The sequence below is a fragment of the Oncorhynchus mykiss genome, chromosome 21, assembly GCF_013265735.2.
Source record: "Oncorhynchus mykiss isolate Arlee chromosome 21, USDA_OmykA_1.1, whole genome shotgun sequence".
NCBI classification, from domain to species: domain Eukaryota; kingdom Metazoa; phylum Chordata; class Actinopteri; order Salmoniformes; family Salmonidae; genus Oncorhynchus; species Oncorhynchus mykiss.
The window spans coordinates 43642310-43666417 of NC_048585.1; the positions used below are offsets into that span (position 1 = coordinate 43642310).

The following is a 24108-nucleotide window of genomic DNA, read 5'->3' on the forward strand; positions in this document are numbered from 1 at the left end:
CCCTCCCTCCACATCTCTATTCTCCCTTTCTCCCTCCTACCCTCCCTACCTCCCTCCCTCCACCTCTCTATTCTCCCTTTCTCCCTCCTACCCTCCCTACATCCCTCCCTCCACCTCTCTATTCTCCCTCCTACCCTCCCTACCTCCCTCCCTCCACCTCTCTATTCTCCCTTTCTCCCTCCTACCTCCCTCACCCCACCTCTCTATTCTCCCTCCTACCCTCCCTACCTCCCTCACCCCACCTCTCTATTCTCCCTCCTACCCTCCCTACCTCCCTCCCTCCACCTCTCTATTCTCCCTTTCTCCCTCCTACCCTCCCTACATCCCTCCCTCCACCTCTCTATTCTCCCTTTCTCCCTCCTACCCTCCCTCCCTCCCTCCACCTCTCTATTCTCCCTTTCTCCCTCCCGACTGACCCCCTCTTTGATTCCTCACACCCATTCTCCCTCCTTACCCTCTCCCTCCCGCCTCACCCCCTCCTTCCTTCCCACTCTCTCTCCCTCCCTCCTACCCTCCCTACCTCCCTCCCTCCCTCCTCACCTCTCTGGCCGTGTCGATCTTGATCTCAGTCAGTTCGCTGGTCTCCAGTTGTTCCGAGACCTCTGTGGCCGTCACTTTAGATGTCTGCAGGGTGTTCACCAGCTGAACATCATCCAGGAGAGAACCCGTTGCCTCGTTCAACAGCCTGCAATACATACACTTATTATTTAAAAAAAACTTTTTCTAGCACAGTGATGGTTACCAGCACTTTTCTTTAATTGGGAAGATCATTCTACTGTATATGGTTGTTTCTTTTTTTATTTAAATGCACGTATTGTAAATAATTCTGAATAAAATAACGGAAATAATAAAATGATTAGAACATGACTAAAATGTCATGTGGAAATTGTAGCTAGGACATTAACAGACAGTTGGGTCAGTCTAATAAAGTAGTGTAGTATTACTATTTACTATTAGTGTAGTATGTATAGTAGTGTAGTGTGTAGTATGTATAGTAGTGTAGTATGTAGTAGTGTAGTGTGTATAGTAGTGTATTATGTATAGTAGTGTAGTATGTAGTAGTGTAGTGTGTATAGTAGTGTATTATGTATAGTAGTGTAGTGGGTAGTATGTATAGTATTGTAGTATGTATAGTAGTGTAGTATGAATAGTAGTGTAGTATGTAGTGTGTATAGTAATGTAGTGTAGTATAGTAGTATGTATAGTAGTGTATTATGTAGTAGTGTAGTGTGTATAGTAGTGTAGTATGTATAGTAGTGTAGTGTGTATAGTAGTGTAGTATTTATATTAGTGTAGTATGTATAGTTGTGTAGTATGTATAGTTGTGTAGTATGTATAGTAGTGTATTATGTATAGTAGTGTAGTGGGTAGTATGTATAGTATTGTAGTATGTATAGTAGTGTAGTATGTAGTGTGTATAGTAATGTAGTGTAGTAGGTATAGTAGTGTATTATGTAGTCGTGTAGTGTGTATAGCAGTATGTGTAGTATGCCGTAGAGTAGTATGTATAGTAGTGTAGTGTGTATAGTAGTGTAGTGGGTAGTATGTATAGTAGTGTAGTGGGTAGTATGTATAGTAGTGTAGTGTGTAGTGGGTAGTATGTATAGTAGTGTAGTATGTAGTAGTGTAGTGTGTATAGTAGTGTATTATGTAGTAGTGTAGTATGTAGCAGTGTAGTATGTATAGTAGTGTAGTGTGTAGTATGTGTAGTAGTGTAGTGTGTATAGTAGTGTAGTATGTATAGTAGTGTAGTATGTATAGTAGTGTAGTATGTATAGTAGTGTAGTATGTATAGTAGTGTAGTATGTATAGTTGTGTAGTATGTATAGTTGTGTAGTATGTATAGTAGTGTAGTATGTATAGTAGTGTAGTATGTATTGTATAGTAGTGTAGTATGTAGTGTAGTATGTATAGTAGTGTAGTATGTAGTAGTGTAGTGTGTATAGTAGTGTATTATGTAGTAGTGTAGTATGTAGCAGTGTAGTATGTATAGTAGTGTAGTGTGTAGTATGTGTAGTAGTGTAGTGTGTATAGTAGTGTAGTATGTATAGTAGTGTAGTATGTATAGTAGTGTAGTATGTATAGTAGTGTAGTATGTATAGTTGTGTAGTATGTATAGTTGTGTAGTATGTCTAGTAGTGTAGTATGTATAGTAGTGTAGTATGTATAGTAGTGTAGTATGTATTGTATAGTAGTGTAGTATGTAGTGTAGTATGTATAGTAGTGTAGTATGTAGTAGTGTAGTATGTATTGTATAGTAGTGTAGTATGTAGTGTAGTATGTATAGTAGTGTAGTATGTAGTAGTGTAGTATGTATAGTAATGTGTGTATAGTAATGTAGTGTGTAGTGTGTGTAGTAGTGTAGTGTGTTGTATGTATAGTAGTGGGTAGTATGTATAGTAGTGTAGTATGTAGTATGTATAGTAATGTAGTATGTAGTAGTGTAGTATGTATAGTAGTGTAGTATGGGGTGGCAGTTGGCCTAGCGGTTAAGAGCGTTGGGCCGAAAGGTCGCTGGTACGAATCCACGAGCCGACTAGGTAAAAAATATGTTGATGTGCCCTTGAGCAAGGCACTCAACCCTAATTGCTCCTGTAAGTTGCTCTGGATAGGATCGTCTGCTAAATGACTCAAATGTAAATGTACCTGAGGATCTCGTCCTCCAGCTCCTGTAGTTTCCTCTTGCCAGAGGCAATGTTGATGACTAGAGAGTCTTTCTGCTCCTCTAACTCTGGACGCTCCTTCCTCACCACGATCCCTAGGAGCTGAGCCTCCAGGCCCTGGCATATATACACAAGGTTCAAAATATAATATGTGGACATGTCGAAACACACTCATCTGCATACACAGATTACGCATACAAATGCAAAGATTACACACACACAAACACATGTGCCGACCTGCTCCTTGACAGCAAAATTGACGATGGTGGTCTTGGTGGAGATCTCGGGGGTGTAGTGAGGGTTGGACAGCTTGGTGGTGATGTAGAATCTGAACTCTGGGCTGTACTCCACCTCTTTATCACCTAACTTCATCAGGAGCCTTCCACCGACGTGTGTGAGAGACTTGTTGAGGATGGGGGCCAGCGAGGGATCCAGTTCCTCCTGGACGTTCTGCAGCAGAACTGGAGAACCAAACTGGACCGCATTCTCCAAGATACGCAGGAAGTCTGGCATCTGAAGGTCTATCACTTTCAGACCCTGAGAGGGAGAAAGCGAGAGAAAGAAAGAGTGAGAGACCAAGACAAATAAACAAACAAAACAAAAGCAAATACTAGTGATGGAAAGCATGAAAGCAAAATGAGAGATGAGAAAGAGAGCGAAGACAGTCCAGTGAATGAGAGAAGAAAAAGCAAACAGTGAAAAACGACCGCACAAAAAAGCCTGGTCAGACAGAGGAGTAGACATTGTTTCACGCCTGCTGTTTCACGTTTCCTGTTGGAAACTACAACTTCCTACTACATCACACAGTTCGGGCATGTTCTGATTTATCTCTAGAGAAACAGCAGCGCACCGTACGCATTGAGCTCACAGAATAAAAAAAAAGAAATTCAACTAATTGAACCCACTCGATCAATTAGTTGTTAAAAACCAAAAAAATCTGTGACATTTTGATTAATGGCTCAGCACTACATGTCTGTTACCGTTGCTAAAGCCATTGCCCAATTGTCCCCAAATGTCAGCGTTTTGGATGTATTATAGGAGTGCATTGGAGTAGAGTGGTGCTGATGAGACTAGGCTAAAAGCAGCTGGAGAGAGGAGTGAAAGGTCAGAGAGGGAGAGAAAGAACAAAGGAGAGGGGAGGGAGGGAGGGTGTTTGGGTCCTGGACATACACAACTGTTCAAAAGTTTGGAGTCACTAAGAAATGTCCTTGTTTTTGAAAGAAAAGCATAAATTGATCAGAAATACAGTGTAGACATTGTTAATGTTGTAAATGACTATTGTAGCTGGAAACAGCTGATTTTTTTATGTATTATACAGTGCCTTGCGAAAGTATTCGGCCCCCTTGAACTTTGCGACCTTTTGCCACATTTCAGGCTTCAATCATAAAGATATAAAATTTTATTTTTTTGTGAAGAATCAACAACAAGTGGGACACAATCATGAAGTGGAACGACATTTATTGGATATTTCAAACTTTTTTAACAAATCAAAAACTGAAAAATTGGGCGTGCAAAATTATTCAGCCCCCTTAAGTTAATACTTTGTAGCGCCACCTTTTGCTGCGATTACAGCTGTAAGTCGCTTGGGGTATGTCTCTATCAGTTTTGCACATCGAGAGACTGACATTTTTTCCCATTCCTCCTTGCAAAACAGCTCGAGCTCAGTGAGGTTGGATGGAGAGCATTTGTGAACAGCAGTTTTCAGTTCTTTCCACAGATTCTCGATTGGATTCAGGTCTGGACTTTGACTTGGCCATTCTAACACCTGGATATGTTTATTTTTGAACCATTCCATTGTAGATTTTGCTTTATGTTTTGGATCATTGTCTTGTTGGAAGACAAATCTCCGTCCCAGTCTCAGGTCTTTTGCAGACTCCATCAGGTTTTCTTCCAGAATGGTCCTGTATTTGGCTCCATCCATCTTCCCATCAATTTTAACCATCTTCCCTGTCCCTGCTGAAGAAAAGCAGGCCCAAACCATGATGCTGCCACCACCATGTTTGACAGTGGGGATGGTGTGTTCAGCTGTGTTGCTTTTACGCCAAACATAACGTTTTGCATTGTTTGCATTGCCAAAAAGTTCAATTTTGGTTTCATCTGACCAGAGCACCCTCTTCCACATGTTTGGTGTGTCTCCCAGGTGGCTTGTGGCAAACTTTAAACGACACTTTTTATGGATATCTTTAAGAAATGGCTTTCTTCTTGCCACTCTTCCATAAAGGCCAGATTTGTGCAATATACGACTGATTGTTGTCCTATGGACAGAGTCTCCCACCTCAGCTGTAGATCTCTGCAGTTCATCCAGAGTGATCATGGGCCTCTTGGCTGCATCTCTGATCAGTCTTCTCCTTGTATGAGCTGAAAGTTTAGAGGGACGGCCAGGTCTTGGTAGATTTGCAGTGGTCTGATACTCCTTCCATTTCAATATTATCGCTTGCACAGTGCTCCTTGGGATGTTTAAAGCTTGGGAAATATTTTTGTATCCAAATCCGGCTTTAAACTTCTTCACAACAGTATCTCGGACCTGCCTGGTGTGTTCCTTGTTCTTCATGATGCTCTCTGCGCTTTTAACGGACCTCTGAGACTATCACAGTGCAGGTGCATTTATACGGAGACTTGATTACACACAGGTGGATTGTATTTATCATCATTAGTCATTTAGGTCAACATTGGATCATTCAGAGATCCTCACTGAACTTCTGGAGAGAGTTTGCTGCACTGAAAGTAAAGGGGCTGAATAATTTTGCACGCCCAATTTTTCAGTTTTTGATTTGTTAAAAAAGTTTGAAATATCCAATAAATGTCGTTCCACTTCATGATTGTGTCCCACTTGTTGTTGATTCTCCACAACAAAATACAGTTTTATATCTTTATGTTTGAAGCCTGAAATGTGGCAAAAGGTCGCAAAGTTCAAGGGGGCCGAATACTTTCGCAAGGCACTGTATAAATAGGCGTACAGAGGCCCATTATCAGCAACCATCACTGCTGTGTTCCACTGGAACGTTGTGTTAGCTAATCTAAGTTTATCATTTTAAAAGGCTAATGTATCAACTCGTCAATCTATTCTTGTTCTGAGAAATGAAGGCTATTCCATGCGAGAAATTGCCAAGAAACTGAAGATCTCATATAAAGCTGTGTACTACTCCCTTCACAGAACAGCGCAAACTGGCTCTAACCAGAATAGAAAGAGGAGTGGGAGGCCCCAGTGCACAACTGAGCAAGAAGACAAGTGTCTAGTTTGAGAAACAGACCCCTCACAAGTCCTCAACTGGCAGCTTCATTAAATAGTACCTGCAAAACACCAGACTCTACGTTAACAGTGAAGAGGCTGCTCCGGGATGCTGGCCTTCAACGTGAGAGTTAAGTGTTATTTAATGTTAGTTTATATGAGGAGCATCTACAGACGACGAGTTAGTTCAAACTGTATGTCTATGTAACAGTGTAGCTTCCGTCCCTCTCCTCGCCCCAACCTGGCCTCAAACCAGGGACCCTCTGCACACATCTACAACAGTCACCCACGAAGCATCTTTACCCATCGGGCCACAAAAGCCGCGGCCCTTGCAGAGCAAGGGGAACAACTACTTCAAGGTCTCAGAGCGAGTGACGTCACCGATTGAAACGCCATTAGCGCGCACCCTGCTAACTAGCTAGCCATTTCACATCGGTTACATCTAGACACCCTAAAGTTTGTTTGTTAGTCAAGGAGTGCTTTGTTTGGGGAAGTCACTCCAGAAAGGGACGGGAGGGGGGATGGTGTCTGAGTTTTATGTTCACATTTATTAATACAGGTGGCACGACAAGCTCCAGTACGGCAGGACGTTTTGTCTTTTGGGCTTTGTTTGACAGCAACAATTTGCTCTAAAATAAGAAATGCCACATAGTGACGGAGCACAGAGTAGACCTGGTGGAATAAAGATAGTCAGCTGGAACTGCAATGTCTTAGGTCATGTGGTGAAACGAGCTAAGGTTTTTTCTCATCTTAAATCACTTCTTCAGAGAACCTCATATTAAACGCTCCGCTCAGGCCAAGCGACGAGTCGGCTGAATCGGTCAGATATACCAGTCTAACTTTGATGCAAAAGCGAGAGGGGTAGAAAAGGAAAAACAAGTGTTATTGTTGGACGTGACTTTAACTGTACGTTAGATCCTCTTTAAGATAAACAACTATCAAGGTCACTTCAACAATCAAATGCCAGTGCCTGTCTAAATACATTGTTGACAAACCTTAACATTTTTTATGTTTGGAGACTGACGCATCCAACTAATAGGGATTATTCTTTATTTTCATCAGTTCAAAAATCCTATTCAAGAATTTTTTTTTTTTTGTTCGACTCCAAACTAATTTCAGCAGCTGCATCGGTTACCTATCACCCTATTCTAATTGCGGACCACTCTCCTCTGTCCATGGTGCTGAAACTCTACACTATGTCGACAGGTCGGCGACCGTGGCGCTTAGAAAGATTAGTCTTTTTGTCAGTATTTGAAGGAGCAGGTTGACTTTTTGTCAAACCCCATTCAAAAGGGTCAGTCTCTAGACTGTATGATGTGCTACAGGCCCACATAGAGGTATCCACAGACACCATTAAAAAGGCTTGGGAACAAGAACTTGGTTCAGAAATCTCAGATGAGGACTGGGTAGAAGCTCTCAGGAATATAAACCACAGTTCAGTGAATGCCAGACACAACATTGTACAGTTTAAGGTGATACACAGGATACATTACTCAAAAGTGAAACTGCATAAAATATTCCCGGACACCTGTGTGAGAGGTGCAAGCAGGTTGAGGGGACATTGACCCACTTATTTCGGACATGTCCTAAGTTACATGCTTACTGGGCTCTCATTTGTAATGACTTATCTAAAGCCTTTGATAGAGTTATAGCCCCTGTCTCTCTTTGTACTCTATTAGCCAAAAGGATCATATTGCAATTTTGGAAATTGGAGACTGTACCTACCTTTGAAATGTGGTCACGGGATTTAGGAAATGTAATACATATGGAAAAGATACGATACAATACCTCCAATAGAAGTTCAATGTTTTACAAAATATGGCAGCCGATACTGGATAAATGGTCCCATCCCGCTTCATAACTGGGTTGACGATCTGCTGCTACTCTGTGCTGTACTCCACTCAATATTTATTTTTGGCTGAACTACACTGCTTGTAATGACTATATGCTGTCTTCTTATACATGTACCACCTAATAGGATGTTGTTTTATTTTGTGTATGTGTAAATTAAGTTTTGTTTTGTCCTCTAAATTGGCCATCCCATCCAACACTACAATGAATGTCAATGTTTGTATTGTTGTCCTTTTTAATACATTTTGTAATATATTGTAATTGTATATTGTATTTGTAACATATTATAAAAAATGTAAAAAAAAACTGTCTACACTATATTTCGGATCAATTTGATGTTATTTCAACGGACCAAAAATGTGTTTTTCTTTCAAAAACAAGGACATTTCTAAGTAACCCCAACCGTTTGAACGGTAGTGTACATAAGAAGTGAAATTGGCCAGAGAAGAGAGGAGAAGAAAGGAAACGTAGTCCTGGCCAGACGTGGGTGAATTGGTGTCGTCTGTCTTGTCTGAGAGTGGCAGAAAAAAAGGCCTGGTGACCCACAGACTGGTCTAGACTGAGAAAAACAGAAGGGGTGCCTGAGTCACTCTCTGTTCCCCATCACTCACTCTTAGGTTAACTACACACACCTGCCTATTCTCTCTCTGTTTCTTTCAAACACACACACACACACACAAAAGGTGCCTTTTGAAGAAATTGACTGTTTTTTACTGACGTTACCTTACTGGCAGAGAGGGCCAACCTGCCTCTTAAAATGCCAAAAGGAGTGAGGGAACACATACAACAAGTGTCTGAAGAAAGGAGGAGAGAAACCACAGAGATGGGGAGTAAAAAAATATGTTAACTTCCTCGTTCACCTGGGTCACTGTGTGTGTGTGTGTGTGTGTGTGTGTGTGTGTGTGTGTGTGTGTGTGTGTGTGCGTGCGTGCGTGCGCGTGCGTGTGTGTGCTTGCGAGAGGGCGCGCGTGTCTCTGTGCTGATCGGATCTTATTTAATGAAGGAAGCCTACTGGTCCTAACTAAAAGCATTCAACTGTCAAAACCTGTCTCAAATGTGCTTTGTTGATGGGATTACAGTGGAGAATCTGGCTCCATTTGGCTCCTTGATGGGATATTTGATTTAAACATCATTTAACTCGGCAAGTCAGTTAAGAACAAATTCTTATTTACAACGACGGACTACCAAAAGGCCTCCTGTTGGGACGTGGGCTGTGATTCAAAATAAAAACAATTAAATAAAAATATAGGACAAAACACAACGACGAGACAACACTGCATAAAGACAGACCTAAAACAACAACATAGCAAGGCAGCAACACATGACAACACAGCATGGTAGCAACACAACATGACAACAACATGGTAGCAACACAACATGGCAGCAGCACAACATGGTAGCAGCATAAAACATGGTAGAAACATTATTGGGCAAATACAACAGCACAAAGGGCAAGACAATAGAGACAACACCACGCAAAGCAGCCACAACTGTCAGTAAGTGTCCATGATTGAGTCTTTGAATGAAGAGATTGAGATAAAACGGTCCAGTTTGAGTGTTTGTTGCAGCTCGTTCCAGTCGCTAGCTGCAGCGAACTGAAAAGACAAGGGACCCAGGGATGTGTGTGCTTTGGGGACCTTTAACAGAATGTGACTGGCAGAATGGGTGTTGTATGTGGAGGATGAGGGCTGCAGTAGATATCTCAGATTGGGGGGAGTGAGGCAGTCCAGTGTACAGAAGAGTATAGAGTGCAGTGATGTGTCCTATAAGGAGCATTGGTAGCAAATCTGATAGCCTCTAGCTGCTCGAGAACTCTCTCTCTCTCTCTCTCTCTCTCTCTCCTCTCTCTCTCCTCTCTCTCTCTCTCTCTAGAAAGGAGAGACAGGTTAAAATGGTTGGGGATAGGCTTGGCGATGATAGGGGAAGAAAAAGAAGAAGAAAGGGTCTATTAGAAGGGGTGGGAGATGAGGACATTGCCCAGCAACAGCCCCAAAACATCACTGCTCTAGAGGAGATCTGCATGGAGGAATGGGCCAAAATACCAGCAACAGTGTGTGAAAACCTTGTGAAGACTTACAGAAAACGTTTGACCTCTGTCATTGCCAACAAAGGGTATATAACAAAGTTTCTCGTCTATGCCGGTCGGTCGTTGCTCATCCATATATTTATATGTACATATTCTTAACCCATCCCTTTCCTTATTTGTGTGTATAAGGTAGTTGTTGTGGAATTGTTCGATGACTTGTTAGATATTACTGCACTGTCAAAACGAGAAGCACAAGCGTTTCGCTACACTCGCATTAACATCTGCTAACCTCGTGCACGTGACCAAGGACATTTGATTTGATATTGTACGTGTTGTGCTTCATGTTTTCAGTGACCTTGTGACCTTCCAACACTGTAAGTATAGTATAGTATAGTATAGTATACATCTATTCATGTTACATGGAATGCGTCGACAAACACACAATGCAGCGAGTACGAGGTCAATAACCATGGAAGTAGACAGTGGCAGAGAGAAATGTGAGAGTGAGGAGAGAGAAGGTGTGTGTGTTGTAGAGAGACAGACATAATTTGCACAAAGCAGGTCTCACCCTCTTCATCTCCATATTTTTGATCCACTTCAGGGCTTGGCCTTGAGGGTCCACCATCAGCGGCCATCTTGGGAAAAACAAAGCGAAGCAATACGTTCACATCATCAAGCTAGACAGTAGCCACAACATCCAAATTCTAGGACGTCTTATTAGCCTCATCCGTGAGGTCTGTGAGACTGAGATAGGTGTAATCTTTGTTTGATTCAACTGAGCGGTTTTATCTCGTTTATGAAACTAAGCACTAAGCAAAGACGGAGAGAACTGAATAACGATACTGGATGTGTGTGTGTTGTCTGACCGGTTGCCGCGGGTGACGATGACACCGTTTTCGGTGGAGAAGGCATCGGAGGGCAGACCCTGGATGTTCCAGTCCCTTACGGCCGTGGGCTTGGACAGGAACACAGCGAAACTAAAACCTGGAGAACACGGCACCTCCAACTCACGCACCTGATGGAGAAGAGAGGGAGGGAGAGGCGAGAGAGAGAGAGAGAGAGAGAGAGAGATATGAAGGTAACAGTGAATAATATATACACGTAAGTACATTTCCACCTACCGGTGTAGTGTGACAGAGTGGAGGGAAATCCAGACAGTGACCTTGCCACTCACCTGTTTCATCCAGATAGAGACCAGCTGGTCTCTGTAGTTGGAGAGGAAAGGCCCCATGTAGGAGAGGAAGGCTGCAGCCAGCAGACAGTCTCCTACCAGAAAACCCATGTTCGTCTCCAAACCCTGAGACACACACACACATCTCCAGGTCCCACTCGTTGACATGACCATCAAAACAAAGAAAGATGAAGGAGAAAAGCTCCCGGACAACTTTAATGATAAGAAATGATCATTCTAATCTTCTGACCAAATGACTCTTTGAAAGTTGACTCAGACACACTGCTGGGTTTGTACTAGAGGTCAACCAATTAATCGGGCCGATTTCAAGTTTTCATAACAATCGGTAATCGGCATTTTTGGACACCCACTCCACGAGGAGACTGCGTGGCAGGCTGACTACCTGTTACGCGAGTGCATCAAGAAGCCAAGGTAAGGTGCTAGCTAGCATTAAACTTACCTTATAAAAAACAATCTTAACATAATCTTAAAATCAATCTTAACATAATCACTAGTTATCTACACATGGTTGATGATATTACTAGTTTATCTAGCTTGTCCTGCGTTGCATATAATCGATGCGGTGCCTGTTAATTTCTCATCGAATCACAGCCTACTTCAACTTCGCCAAATGGGTGATGACTTAACAAGCGCATTCGCAAAAAAAGCACTGTCGTTGCCCCAATGTGTACCTCACCATAAACACCAATGCCTTTCTTTAAAATCCATAGACAAGTATATATTTTTAAACCTGCATATTTAGTTAATATTACCTGCTAACATGAATTTATTTTAATTAGGGAAATTGTGTCACTTCTCTTGCGTTCAGTGCAAGCAGAGTCCGGGTATATGCAGCAGTTTGGGCCACCTGGCTCGTTGCGAACTGTGTGAAGACCATTTCTTCCTAACAAAGACCGTAATTAATTTGCCAGAATTGTTCATAATCATGACATAACATTGAAGGTTGTGCAATGTAACAGCAAAATCTAGACTTAAGGATGCCACCCGTTAGATAAACTACGTAACGGTTCTGTATTTCTATGAAAGAATAAATGTTTTGTTTTTTCGAAATTATAGTTTCCGGATTTGACCATATTAATGACCTAAGGCTCATATTTCTGTGTGTTATTATGTTATAATTAAGTCTATGATTTGATCTTTGATAGAGCAGTCTGACTGAGCGGTGGTAGGCAGCTGCAGGCTCGTAAGCATTCATTCAAACAGCACTTTCCTGCCAGCAGCTCTTCGCTGTGCTTCAAGCATTGAGCTGTTTATGACTTCAAGCCTATCAACTCCCGAGATGAGGCTGGTGTAACCGAAGTGAAATGGCTAGCTAGCTAGCGGGGTAAGCGCTAATAGCGTTTCAATCAGTGACGTCATTCGCTCTGAGACCTTGAAGTAGTTGCTCCCCTTGCGGCAAGGGCCGCGGCTTTTGTGGAGCGATGGGTAACGATGCTTCAAGGGTGGCTGTTGTCGATGTGTCCCTGGTTTGAGCCCAGGTAGGGGCGAGGAGAGGGATGGAAGCTATACTGTTACACTGGCAATACTATATATATACACTGCTCAAAAAAATAAAGGGAACACTTAAACAACACAATGTAACTCCAAGTCAATCACACTTCTGTGAAATCAAACTGTCCACTTAGGAAGCAACACTGATTGACAATACATTTCACATGCTGTTGTGCAAATGGAATAGACAACAGGTGGAAATTGTAGGCAATTAGCAAGACACTCACATCCGCCACCTCATCAGGAGCATGCCCAGGCGTTGTAGGGAGGTCATACAGGCACGTGGAGGCCACACACACTACTGAGCCTCATTTTGACTTGTTTTAAGGACATTATATCAAAGTTGGATCAGCCTGTAGTGTGGTTTTCCACTTTAATTTTGATTGTGACTCCAAATCCAGACCTCCATGGGTTGATAAATTTGATTTCCATTGATAATTTTTGTGTGATTTTGTTGTCAGCACATTCAACTATGTAAAGAAAAATGTATTTAATAAGAATATTTTATTAATTCAGATCTAGGATGTGTTATTTTATTTTTTTGAGCAGTGTATATATAAGAACATCCAATAGTCAAAGGTATATGAAATACAAATATAGAGAGAAATAGTCCTATAATTCCTATAATAACTACAACCTAAAACTTCTTACCTGGGAATATTGAAGACTCATGTTAAAAGGAACCAACAGCTTTCATATATTCTCATGTTCTGAGCAAGGAACTTAAAAGTTAGCTTTTTTACATGGCACATATTGCACTTTTACTTTCTTCTCCAACACTTTGTTTTTGCATTATTTATACCAAATTGAAGATTTCATTATTTATTTGAGGCTAAATTGATTTTATTGATGTATTATATTAAGTTAAAATAAAGTGTTCATTCAGTATTTTTGTAATTGTCATTATTACAAATAAATAAATACAATTTTAAAATCGGCAGATTAATCGGTATCGGCTTTTTTGGGGTCCTCCAATAATCGGTATCGCCGTTGAAAAATCATAATCGGTCGACCTCTAGTGTGAACGCTGTGTGATGCGTGTGCAATAGTGTGTTTTAGCTGGCTGTGTGAGCTCAATAAGAGGGGGTCGTACCACCACAGTCTCCTCCCAGCGGATTCTCTCTCCAGCCAGTCCAGACACCAGTTTCCCAGCCCGGTCCAGTTTGACCTCCATGTCCTCTGACTTCCTCCTCAACTCCTCCTTCTGAGCCAGCTTCTCATCATACTGCCTCTTCAACAGGTCCAGCTTCTCCCCTACCTACACACACACACACACAAAATACAGCACACAGATCCACACACAACTAGATTCATTCTTACTATTCTCACTTCCAAAAAGCACCCGAGTACCAATGAGAAACACAAACACACAGACTCATTGACACTCCAGAAACGCATCAGCTATAGTGAGTATTTCCCAGGCAGGCAGGTCTCTTCTGCCTCCTCAACACCCCTGTACAGTAGCTCTCTGAGTTGGTGTGCGTGTGTGTACCTCAATGAGTTTCGCCTGGGCCTCTGCCAGGGAAGCCTGTTTCTCTGCCAGCTGGGACATGGCCCCGTTCAGCCTGGCTCTCTTAGGCTCCACCACCCTGAAGATACGACCATACACCTGAGTGAGTGAGAGAGAAAGAGAGTGAGAGAGTGAGAGACCCTGTTCACAAAAATGGTTTGCTCCTACAGACAGTGTGTCACGTGGCTTTGGCTTGGTATATAAAGCAGGCAGACAGGCATCGAGGCATTCAGTTACTGTTCCATTAAACGTTGGAATGGGCAAAATAAGTGACTTAAGCGGCTTTGAGCGTGGTATGACTGTTGGTGCCAGGCGCGCCAGATCCAGTATCTCAGAAACGGACGGCCTCCTGGGCTTTTCACACACGACAGTGTCTAGGGTTTATCAAGAATGGTGTGACAAACAAAAAACATCCAGTTAGTGGCAGTCCTGTGGGCGAAAAACAGCTTGTAGATGAGAGGTCGAAGGAGAATGGCAAGAGTCATGCAAGCTAACAGGCGGGCCACAAACAGACAAATAACGGCGCAGTACAACAGTGGTGTGCAGAACGGCGTCTCGGAACGCACAACTCGTCGCTCCTTGTCACAGATGGGATATTGCAGCAGACGACCACACCGGGTTCCACTCCTATCACCTAAAAACAAGAAGAAGCGGCTCCAGTGGGCACGCCATCACCAACACTGGACGACTGAGGAGCGGAAAAACATTGTCTGATCTGACAAATCCTAGTTCCTGTTGCGTCATGCTGACGGCAGAGTCAGGATTTGGCGTAAGCAGCATGAGTCAATGACCCCATTCTGCCTGGTGTCAACCGTACAGGCTGGTGAAGGTGGTGTAACTGTGTTACAATGTTTTCATGTTAGGTCCCTTGATACTAATTGAGCAAAGTTTCCATTCCTCAGATAATTCAGGCTGTTCTGGAGGAAAAGAGGGGTCCGACCCGGTACTAGATGGGTGTACCGAATAAACTGGCCACTGTGTGTATATGTATGTATGCTGCTTACCTCCATGGCTCTGACCCACATACAGAGAGACTTGGCGGCCAGGGAGACCCGTCCTATGATCTCTGGATGAAAGTCTGGCTGGGTGCAGTACTGGCCGATCTTCTTCAGTACGCGGTCTGAGATGTTGTCCTTGTCAAAGTGGACCAGCTGCTTGATGAAGTTGCCCTCGCCTGCATGCCAGACACCAAGGGCAACCAGTCAATAACTACTTCTCTCTCTCTCTCAATTCAATTCAAAGGGCTTTATTGGCATGGGAAACATATTTCTCTCTCTCTGTCTCTCCCCCCCCTCCCTCTCTCACCTTTCTGTATTTTCAATGCGAGGATTCAAAAGTTTCTTAATACAATATAGTATATCTGAGGTTTTGGTCTAGCTCTTCCTCTTTGTGCCCACTACTGTAGCTAGTTACTATATAAGCCACTGGTGGTCAGTCCTGGTCCTGCACATTTCTATTTTTGCACACATGATTCTAACCATCGAAGCCTGATGATGAGGTGATCATTTGAATCAGGTATGTAGTGCCAAGGAAAAAAGTCAAACGTACACCCCTTTGAGTCCCCAGGACCAGGTGTGTGTACCACTGGTATACACTGTAAAGGGGTTGCCGTGAATTTGATAGTCATTTACACACAGCTCAGTGGCAAGTAACATTCTGTCTTTTATATTGCAGTACACCCACTGTAATATGAATACGGTGTCAAAGCAAGTACTGTGTAATGACACACAGTACAGTACCATAAAATGTACTGTATTATACCGTTATAGTGCTACCGTAATAGGAATCAATTAATTAATAAATGGATGAATGACATAAATAATTACAAGGGATTGATTGGTCCAAGCAGTTTGGCTGCTTGGTAGTGTTTACACATTACAGCATTTTAATGAATATTTAGCATTTTAGGCCTATACCACTTGCACTTATAGAGGCCTTAACAAAGGCTTCCAAACTGGCAGCAAAAACAGGGAAAAACAGACCAAAAGGACATGGCAAAATGCTTAACCATTTAATGTTTAAGACTTGCTGTCATTCCAATCTGTCCCCTATAGATTTTAAATTGATGGGGCACTATAACCACAGAGGAGTAAAATTGGTACAGCATTCTCACTCACGAGTGCTATATAGCCTCTTACAATACACGCCTCAAAATATGTTAATGAGACAGAAAACAACAACGATGCATCCACTAGTGGTCAAACGGTTTTTGGTGTTCCAAAGATACGGTACAGTACTGTATTCTGTGGGGCTGGAATTACAGTTACCATACGAAATACAGCATTTCTTTCCCTGCACTAAACATGTTCCCACAATGCACTAAAGTTTCAGAGTATTTTACTGTTGATACTAACCAAAATTAACATATAAATTACAGTTTTCCATTAAAATGTACTTTTTCTTACATTTTGCTCTAAATCTACTCCTCTCTACAAATCCTCCCCCACTCCCACCCAGCTGTCTCTTGGCCTCTGCCCAGGTAGAATCGAAGAGGTAGGGAGACAGAAAGAGAGATAGATGGAAAGAGAGATGGAGCAGTAGATAGCTCTCACCTAGCTGTCTCTTGGCCTCTGCCCAGGTGGGCTCATTGCCTCTGAGGATCATAACAGCCTGCATGACGGTCTCCACCAGGGTCGGGGGACGGCCGTACGACTTGATCTCTGTCATGTCCTTCTTATTCAGGGACTCCAACGCCTGGGGAAGAGAGGAGAGGAAGGAGGAGAGGAGGGGAAACAAGGTGAGTGGAGGGGAGAAGAGAAGAGAGAGAAGAGGAGGGGAGCGGAGAGGAGAGGGGGGAAAGAAGGGATAGGAGGTAGGAGAGAGTCAGTAAATATGGTAACACAATCACAGAAGGTGACCATATATATTACTGTACCAACTCTGCTGATTGCCCTGTAAATAAAAACAAACAATAAATATGTGTGAAAAAAAAACAAGATTTAAACCATTTCACCTGCGTTTTACACTGAAAGGCAACAGCGTTGTTTTGCTTCAATAGAGTGATCAGGGGACTGCAACTACCGTTTTCCTTCCCAGAAAATACATTAGCGCAACACATCAGATGACAACAGAAGTGCAACGCTATTTGGCTACCAGCCACACAAGTAAATGAGCTTACAATGAAAAAGAGAGGCCTTTTAGAAACAAAACGATGCATCACCACCAGAGAAAGAATGTGAGCAGCCAGCTCAATGTTTTACTTGAAGTTAATCTAGCACGGGCCACACCGAGAAGCACACAATTAGTCTGATGCCGAGCAGAAATTACAATAAAAAACATATTAGATCTGCGTTTCCAAAACGCAGCAAGATATTTGTTGTGTGTTATCAAGCGTGAAAAATGCAGAATTCTGCATTAAGGCGACCCCTGCTGCTATTGAGACTCAGCAAAACAGATACAAACATCTTACCTTCATGGCCTCCTCCAGAGCAGGCACGGCTTCATCCAGGTCTCTCTGGGCGTTCTCAGCCATGGCCCTACACTTGATCTCTTCTGCTCCGATCTTCTCACTGTGGGCACTCACAGTCTACACACGCGCGCGCCCGACCGCACACATGCACACACACCACCAGATGTACAGTTGAAGTCAAAAGTTTACATGCACCTCATTCAAATACATTTAAACTCAGTTTTTCACAATTCCTGACATTTAATCCTGGTAAAAATTCCCTGTCTTAGGTCAGTTAGGATCACCACTTTACTTTCAGAATGTGAAATGACAGAATAATAGTAGAGAGAATTATTTATTTCAGCTTTTATTTCTTTCATCACATTCCCAGTGGGTAAGACGTTTACATGCACTCAATTAGTATTTCGTAGCATTGTCTTTAAATTGTTTAACTTGGGTCAAACGTTTCGGGTAGCCTTCCACAAGCTTCCCACAATAAGTTGGGTTTATTTTGGCCCATTGCTCCTGACAGAGCTGGTGTAACTGAGTCAGGTTTGTTCGCACACGCTTTTTCAGTTCTGCCCACAAATGTTCTATAGGATTGAGGTCAGGGCTTTGTGATGGCCACTTCAATACCTTGACCTTGTTGTCCTTAAGCCATTTTGCTTGGAAGTATGCTTGAGGTCATTGTTCCTTTGGAAGACCCATTTGCTTCAATATATCCACATAATTTTCCATCCTCATGATGCCTATCTATTTTGTGAAGTGCACCAGTCCCTCCTGCAGCAAAGCACCCCCACAACATGATGCTGCCACCCCCGTGCTACACGGTTGGGATGGTGTTCTTCGGCTTGCAAGCCTCCCTCTTTTTCCTACAAACATAACGATGGTCATTATGGTCAAACAGTTCTATTTTTGTTTTATCAGACCAGAGGAAATTTCTCCAAAAAGTACGATCTTTGTCCATGTGCGGTTGCAAACCGTAGTCTGGCTTTTTTTATGGCGGTTGTGGATCAGTGGCTTCTTCCTTGCTGAGCGGCCTTTCGGGTTATATCGATATAGAACTCGTTTTACTGTGGATATAGACACTTTTGTACCTGTTTCCTCCAGCATCTTCACAAGGTCCTTTGCTGTTGTTCTGGGATTGATTTGCACTTTTCGCACCAATGTACATTAATCTCTAGGAGACAGAACACGTCTACTTCCTGAGCGGTACAACGGCTGTGTGGTCCTATGGTGTTTATACTTGCGTGCTACTGTTTGTACAGATGAAAGTGGTACCTTCAGGCTTTTGGAAATTGCTTCCAAGGATGAACCAGACTTGTGGAGGCCTACAATTTATTTTCTGAGGTCTTGGCTGATTTCTTTTGATTTTCCCATGATGTCAAGCAAAGAGGTACTGAGTTTGAAGGTAGGTCTTGGAATACACCCGCAGGTACACCTTCAATTGATTCAAATGATGTCAATTAGCCTATCAGAAGCTTTTAAACCCATGACATAATTTTCTGGAATTTTCCAAGCTGTTTAAGGGCACAGTCAACTTAGTGTATGTAAACTTCTGACCCACTGGTATTGTGATACAGTGAAACAATCTGTCTGTAAACAGTTGTTGGAAAAATTACTTGTGTCATGCACAAAGTAGATGTCCTAACCGACTTGCCAAAACTAAAGATTTAGTAAAACTATAAAACTAATTTATGGAGTGGTTAAAAAACGGATTTTAATGACTCCAACCTAAGTGTATGTAAACTTCCGACTTCAACTGTACGTACCTTCTGCTGTTCATCGGCCTCTCTCTTCTGCTGGACGATGATGACCAGGTACTCCTCACACTGCTTCTGGAAGTCAGCCACCTTCTTCTTGGCCTCTTCCAGCTCCACAGACATGGCCTCCACCTTGCTGCGCGTGTCGTCTATCTTAAACAGGCCGTTCCTCAGCTTGGACACCTGTTCCCCCAGCTCACTGCGCTTCTCAGCCAGCAGCCTGGAGATACACAGGGAGAGGGAGAGTTAGAATGAGTAAAGGAAAGATCAAGTGAGAGAAAGAAATAAAGAAAGGGAGGGAGTGAGGCAAGAATAAAAAGAGTCAGGGAGTCAGAGTAAGACAGATACAGAGAGGCAGGCAGACAGATACAGACAGATAGTAAGATACTTCCGGCGCAGACAGAGATGGCCGACTTGCCTCGCGTTCCTAGGAAACTATGCAGTATTTTTTTTTTTTTACATTGGTACCCCAGGTAACCTTAGGTTTCATTACATACATTTGGGAGGAACTACTGAATATAAGAGCAGCGTCAACTCAACATCATTACGACCAGGAATACGACTCTCCCGAAGCGGATCCTGTGTTTTGCCTTCCACCCAGGACAATGGATCCCACCCAACAACGTCGCCGTAAAAGGGGAAAACGAAGCAGTCTTCTGGTCAGGCTCCGGAGACGGGCACATCTCACACCGCTCCCTAGCATACTACTCGCCAATGTCCAGTCTCTTGACAATAAGGTTGATGAAATCGGAGCAAGGGTAGCCTTCCTGAGAGACATCAGAAACTGTAACGTTCTTTGCTTCACGGAAACATGGCTCACTTGAGAGACGCTAACGGAGTCGGTACAGCCAGCTGGTTTCTTCACGCATCACGCCGACAGAAACAAGCATCTGTCTGGTAAGAAGAACGGCGGGGGGGTATGCCTTATGATTAACGAGACGTGGTGTGATCATAACAACATACAGGAACTCAAGTCCTTCTGTTCACCTGACTTAGAATTCCTCACAATCACATGTCGACCACATTATCTACCAAGAGAATTCCCTTCGATTATAATCACAGCCGTATATATTCCCCCCCAAGCAGACACATCGATGGCTCTGAACAAACTTTATTTGACACTATGTAAACTGGAAACCACATATCTTGAGGCTGCATCCATTGTAGCTGGGGATTTTAACAAGGCTAATCTGAAAACAAGACTCCCTAAATTCTATCAGCATATCGATTGTGCAACCAGGGCTGGTAAAACTCTGGATCATTGTTATTCTAACTTCCCCGACGCATATAAGGCCCTCCCCCACCCTCCTTTCGGAAAAGCTGACCACGACTCCATTTTGTTGCTTCCAGCCTACAGACAGAGACTAAAACAGGAAGCTCCCGCGCTCAGGTCTGTTCAACGCTGGTCCGACCAATCTGATTCCACGCTTCAAGACTGCTTCGATCACGTGGATTGGGATATGTTCCTTATTGCGTCCAACAACAACATTGACGAATACGCTGATTCGGTGAGCAAGTTCATTAGAAAGTGCATCGGCGATGTCGTACCCACAGCAATTATTAAAACATTCCCAAACCAGAAACTGTGGATTGATGGTAGCATTTGCGCCAAACTGAAAGCCCAAACCACTGCTTTTAACCAGGGCAAGGTGACCGGAAACATGACCGAATAAAAACAGTGTAGCTATTCCCTCCGCAAGGCAATCAAACAAGCTAAGCGTCAGTATAGAGACGAAGTAGGGTTGCAATTCAACGGCTCAGACACAGGTATGTGGCAGGGTCTACAGTCAATCACGGATTACAAAAAAATAACAGCCCTGTCGCGGAGCAGGATGTCTTGGTCCCAGACAGACTAAATAACTTATTTGCTCGCTTTGAGGACAATACAGTGCCACGGACACGGCCCGCTACCAAAACCTGCGGACTCTCCTTCACTACAGCCGACGTGAGTAAAACATTTAAATGGGTTAACCCTCGCAAGGCTGCAGGCCCAGGCGGCATCCCCAGCCACGTCCTCAGAGCATGCGCAGACCAGCTGGCTGGTGTGTTTACGGACATATTCAATCAATCCCTATCCCAGTCTGCTGTCCCCACATGCTTCAAGAGGGCCACCATTGTTCCTGTTCCCAAGAAAGCTAAGGTAACTGAACTAAACAACTACCGCCTCGTAGCACTCACTTCTGTCATCATGAAGTGCTTTGAGAGACTAGACAAGGACCATATCACCCTAGACCCTACCTGACACCCTAGACCCACTCCAATTTGCTTACCGCCCCAATAGGTCCACAGACGACGCAATCATAACCACACTGCAGACTGCCTTAACCCTTCTGGACAAGAGGAATACCTATGTGAGAATGCTGTTCATCGACTACAGCTCAGCATTTAACACCATAGTACCCTCCAAACTCGTCATCAAGCTCGAGACCCTGGGTCTCGACCCCGCCCTGTGCAACTGGGCACTGGACTGTGCAACTGGGTACACCCCCAGGTGGTGAGGGTAGGTTACAACATCTCCACCCCGCTGATCCTCCACACTGGGGCCCCACAAGGGTGCATTCTCAGCCCTCTCCTGTACTCCCTGTTCACCCACGACTGTGTGGCCATGCACGCCTCCAACTCAATCATCAAGTTTGCAGACGACACTACAGTGGTAGGCTTGATTACAACAACGACGAGACGGCCTACAGGAAGGAGGTGAGGGCCCTCGGAGTGTGGTGTCAGGAAAATAACCTCACACTCAACGTCAACAAAACAAAGGAGATGATCGTGGACTTCAGGAAACAGCAGAGGGAGCACCCCCCTATCCACATCGACGGGACAGTAGTGGAGAGGGTAGTAAGTTTTAAGTTCCTCGACGTACACATCACGGACAAACTGAATTGGTCCACCCACACAGACAGCGTTGTGAAGAAGGCGCAGTAGCGCCTCTTCAATCTCAGGAGGCTGAAGAAATTCGGCTTGTCACCAAAAGCACTCACAAACCTTTACAGATGCACAATCGAGAGCATCCTGTCGGGCTGTATCACCGCCTGGTACTGCAAATGCACCTCCCACAACCGTAAGGCTCTCCAGAGGGTAGTGAGGTCTGCACAACGCATCACCGGGGGCAAACTACCTGACCTCCAGGACACCTACACCACCCGATGTCACAGGAAGGCCATAAAGATCATAAAGGACAACAACCACCCGAGCCACTGCCTGTTCACCCAGCTATCATCCAGAAGGTGAGGTCAGTACAGGTGCATCAAAGCTGGGACCGAGAGACTGAAAAACAGCTTCTATCTCAAGGCCATCAGACTGTTAAACAGCCACCACTAACATTGAGTGGCTACTGCCAACTTACTGACTCAACTCCAGCCACTTTAATATTGGAAATTGATGTAAAAAATGTATCACTAGCCAATTTAAACAATGCCACTTAATATAATGTTTACATAACCTACATTACTCATCTCATATGTATATACTGTACTCTATACCATCTACTGCATCTTGCCATCTTTATGTAATACATGTATCACTAGTCACTTTAAACTATGCCACTTTTATGTTTACATACCCTACATTACTCATCTCATATGTATATACTGTACTCTATACCATCTACTGCATCTTGCCATCTTTATGTAATACATGTATCACTAGTCACTTTAAACTATGCCACTTTTATGTTTACATACCCTACATTACTCATCTCATATGTATATACTGTACTCTATACCATCTACTGCATCTTGCCATCTTTATGTAATACATGTATCACTAGCCACTTTAAGATATGCCACTTTTATGTTTACGTATACTGTACTGCATCTTGCCTATGCCGTTCTGTACCATCACTCATTCATATATCTTTATGTACATATTCTTTATCCCTTTACACTTGTGTGTATAAGGTAGTAGTTATGGAATTGTTAGGTTAGATTGTGGCGAAATCTGCACGGAGCCTTCACCGTGCACTGCCACTTTAAGAGAGCATGAGCAGTAAGGAAGGAGAATTCATTCAGCTCTTTGGGGAGGAGCTCTTGGGTGGCGCGACAGTTTGATTGTGTGTGCTGTGCTACAGAAGTTTTGTTTGTTTTCAGCGTTTGTACTTTATAAAGTATTTAACTCAATCATCGGTGTGATCGCTTTAGATCGTGGTTGTTTATGTTTGGGACCGCACACGTTATGGATCGCATGGATTAGTAGCAACATTGTTGCGAAGCTTTAACATACAAACCATCGGACAGTCAGACAGTACACCTGCACGCCTGAAGACCACAGCTAAGATTTCTCTTTTTCTCGCTCTTTCTCTTCCCTCTCATTCCAGTGGTTTACCCTGCAACAGACTCTCTATGTTTCAAATGCACTTCCCATTGAAGTTCATTAGAGCTGGACTATTATTGCCCTGCCAGAAGTATTTTGATGGACATTTTAGTTAAAAGGGAGGTTGCTTGCAAGTTGTGTATTGTTATGTGAACTGTATTGAGGGGAGGTGTACTAATGACATGTGGCAGAGTAGACTGTGGACATTTTTAAGGCCTTTGTTGTGTCGATGAACACATCATCCACTAGAAAATAATACAGATTATTGCAAATCCTCTGTTGATGACTGGGTTCGTTCTTGTATGAAGTTGCAGTTGAATTGCTCTGCCATTATTAGTATTAGTATTATTGTATGAGGTATTCTTGTTGGTTACCCCTGTGCTGTGATGTGGGTTTTATATGGTGTGTATTCTCTTTTCTCTTCACTGGCTATCTGGTAAACAGGCCACACTCTAGGCAGTCTCTTCTGCTGATGTGTGTGGGTCTGGTAGTGGTATTCTCTCTATTCTACTCTTTTCCTTTCGGCAGGGTTAATAACTGCCTGGCGCCCGAACAAAATCTTTCTTTACCCCTCTCTAATAAATACCGCTACAAGATTACTCGTTGGTTATTACTGCATTGTCGGAACTAGAAGCACAAGCATTTCGCTAGACTCGCATTAACATCTGCTAATCATGTGTATGT

At 43.3% G+C, this 24108-nt stretch overlaps 1 protein-coding gene across 1 annotated transcript in view; it reads right to left on the reverse strand.

The window, feature by feature from the left end:
- The window catches only part of dnah2 (dynein, axonemal, heavy chain 2), a 217575-nt gene that overhangs the window by 18679 nt on the left and 174788 nt on the right, over positions 1–24108 (reverse strand). Inside the window, exons 61-72 of the mRNA XM_036957925.1 lie at positions 19123–19333; positions 17372–17488; positions 16515–16656; positions 14967–15136; positions 13945–14061; positions 13546–13710; positions 10944–11066; positions 10636–10784; positions 10338–10404; positions 2901–3200; positions 2647–2780; positions 541–685 (exon numbers count right to left, since the gene is read on the reverse strand). Coding sequence (XP_036813820.1) covers positions 541–685; positions 2647–2780; positions 2901–3200; positions 10338–10404; positions 10636–10784; positions 10944–11066; positions 13546–13710; positions 13945–14061; positions 14967–15136; positions 16515–16656; positions 17372–17488; positions 19123–19333 — 1840 coding nt within the window. The remainder of the gene's footprint in view (positions 1–540; positions 686–2646; positions 2781–2900; positions 3201–10337; positions 10405–10635; positions 10785–10943; positions 11067–13545; positions 13711–13944; positions 14062–14966; positions 15137–16514; positions 16657–17371; positions 17489–19122; positions 19334–24108) is intronic.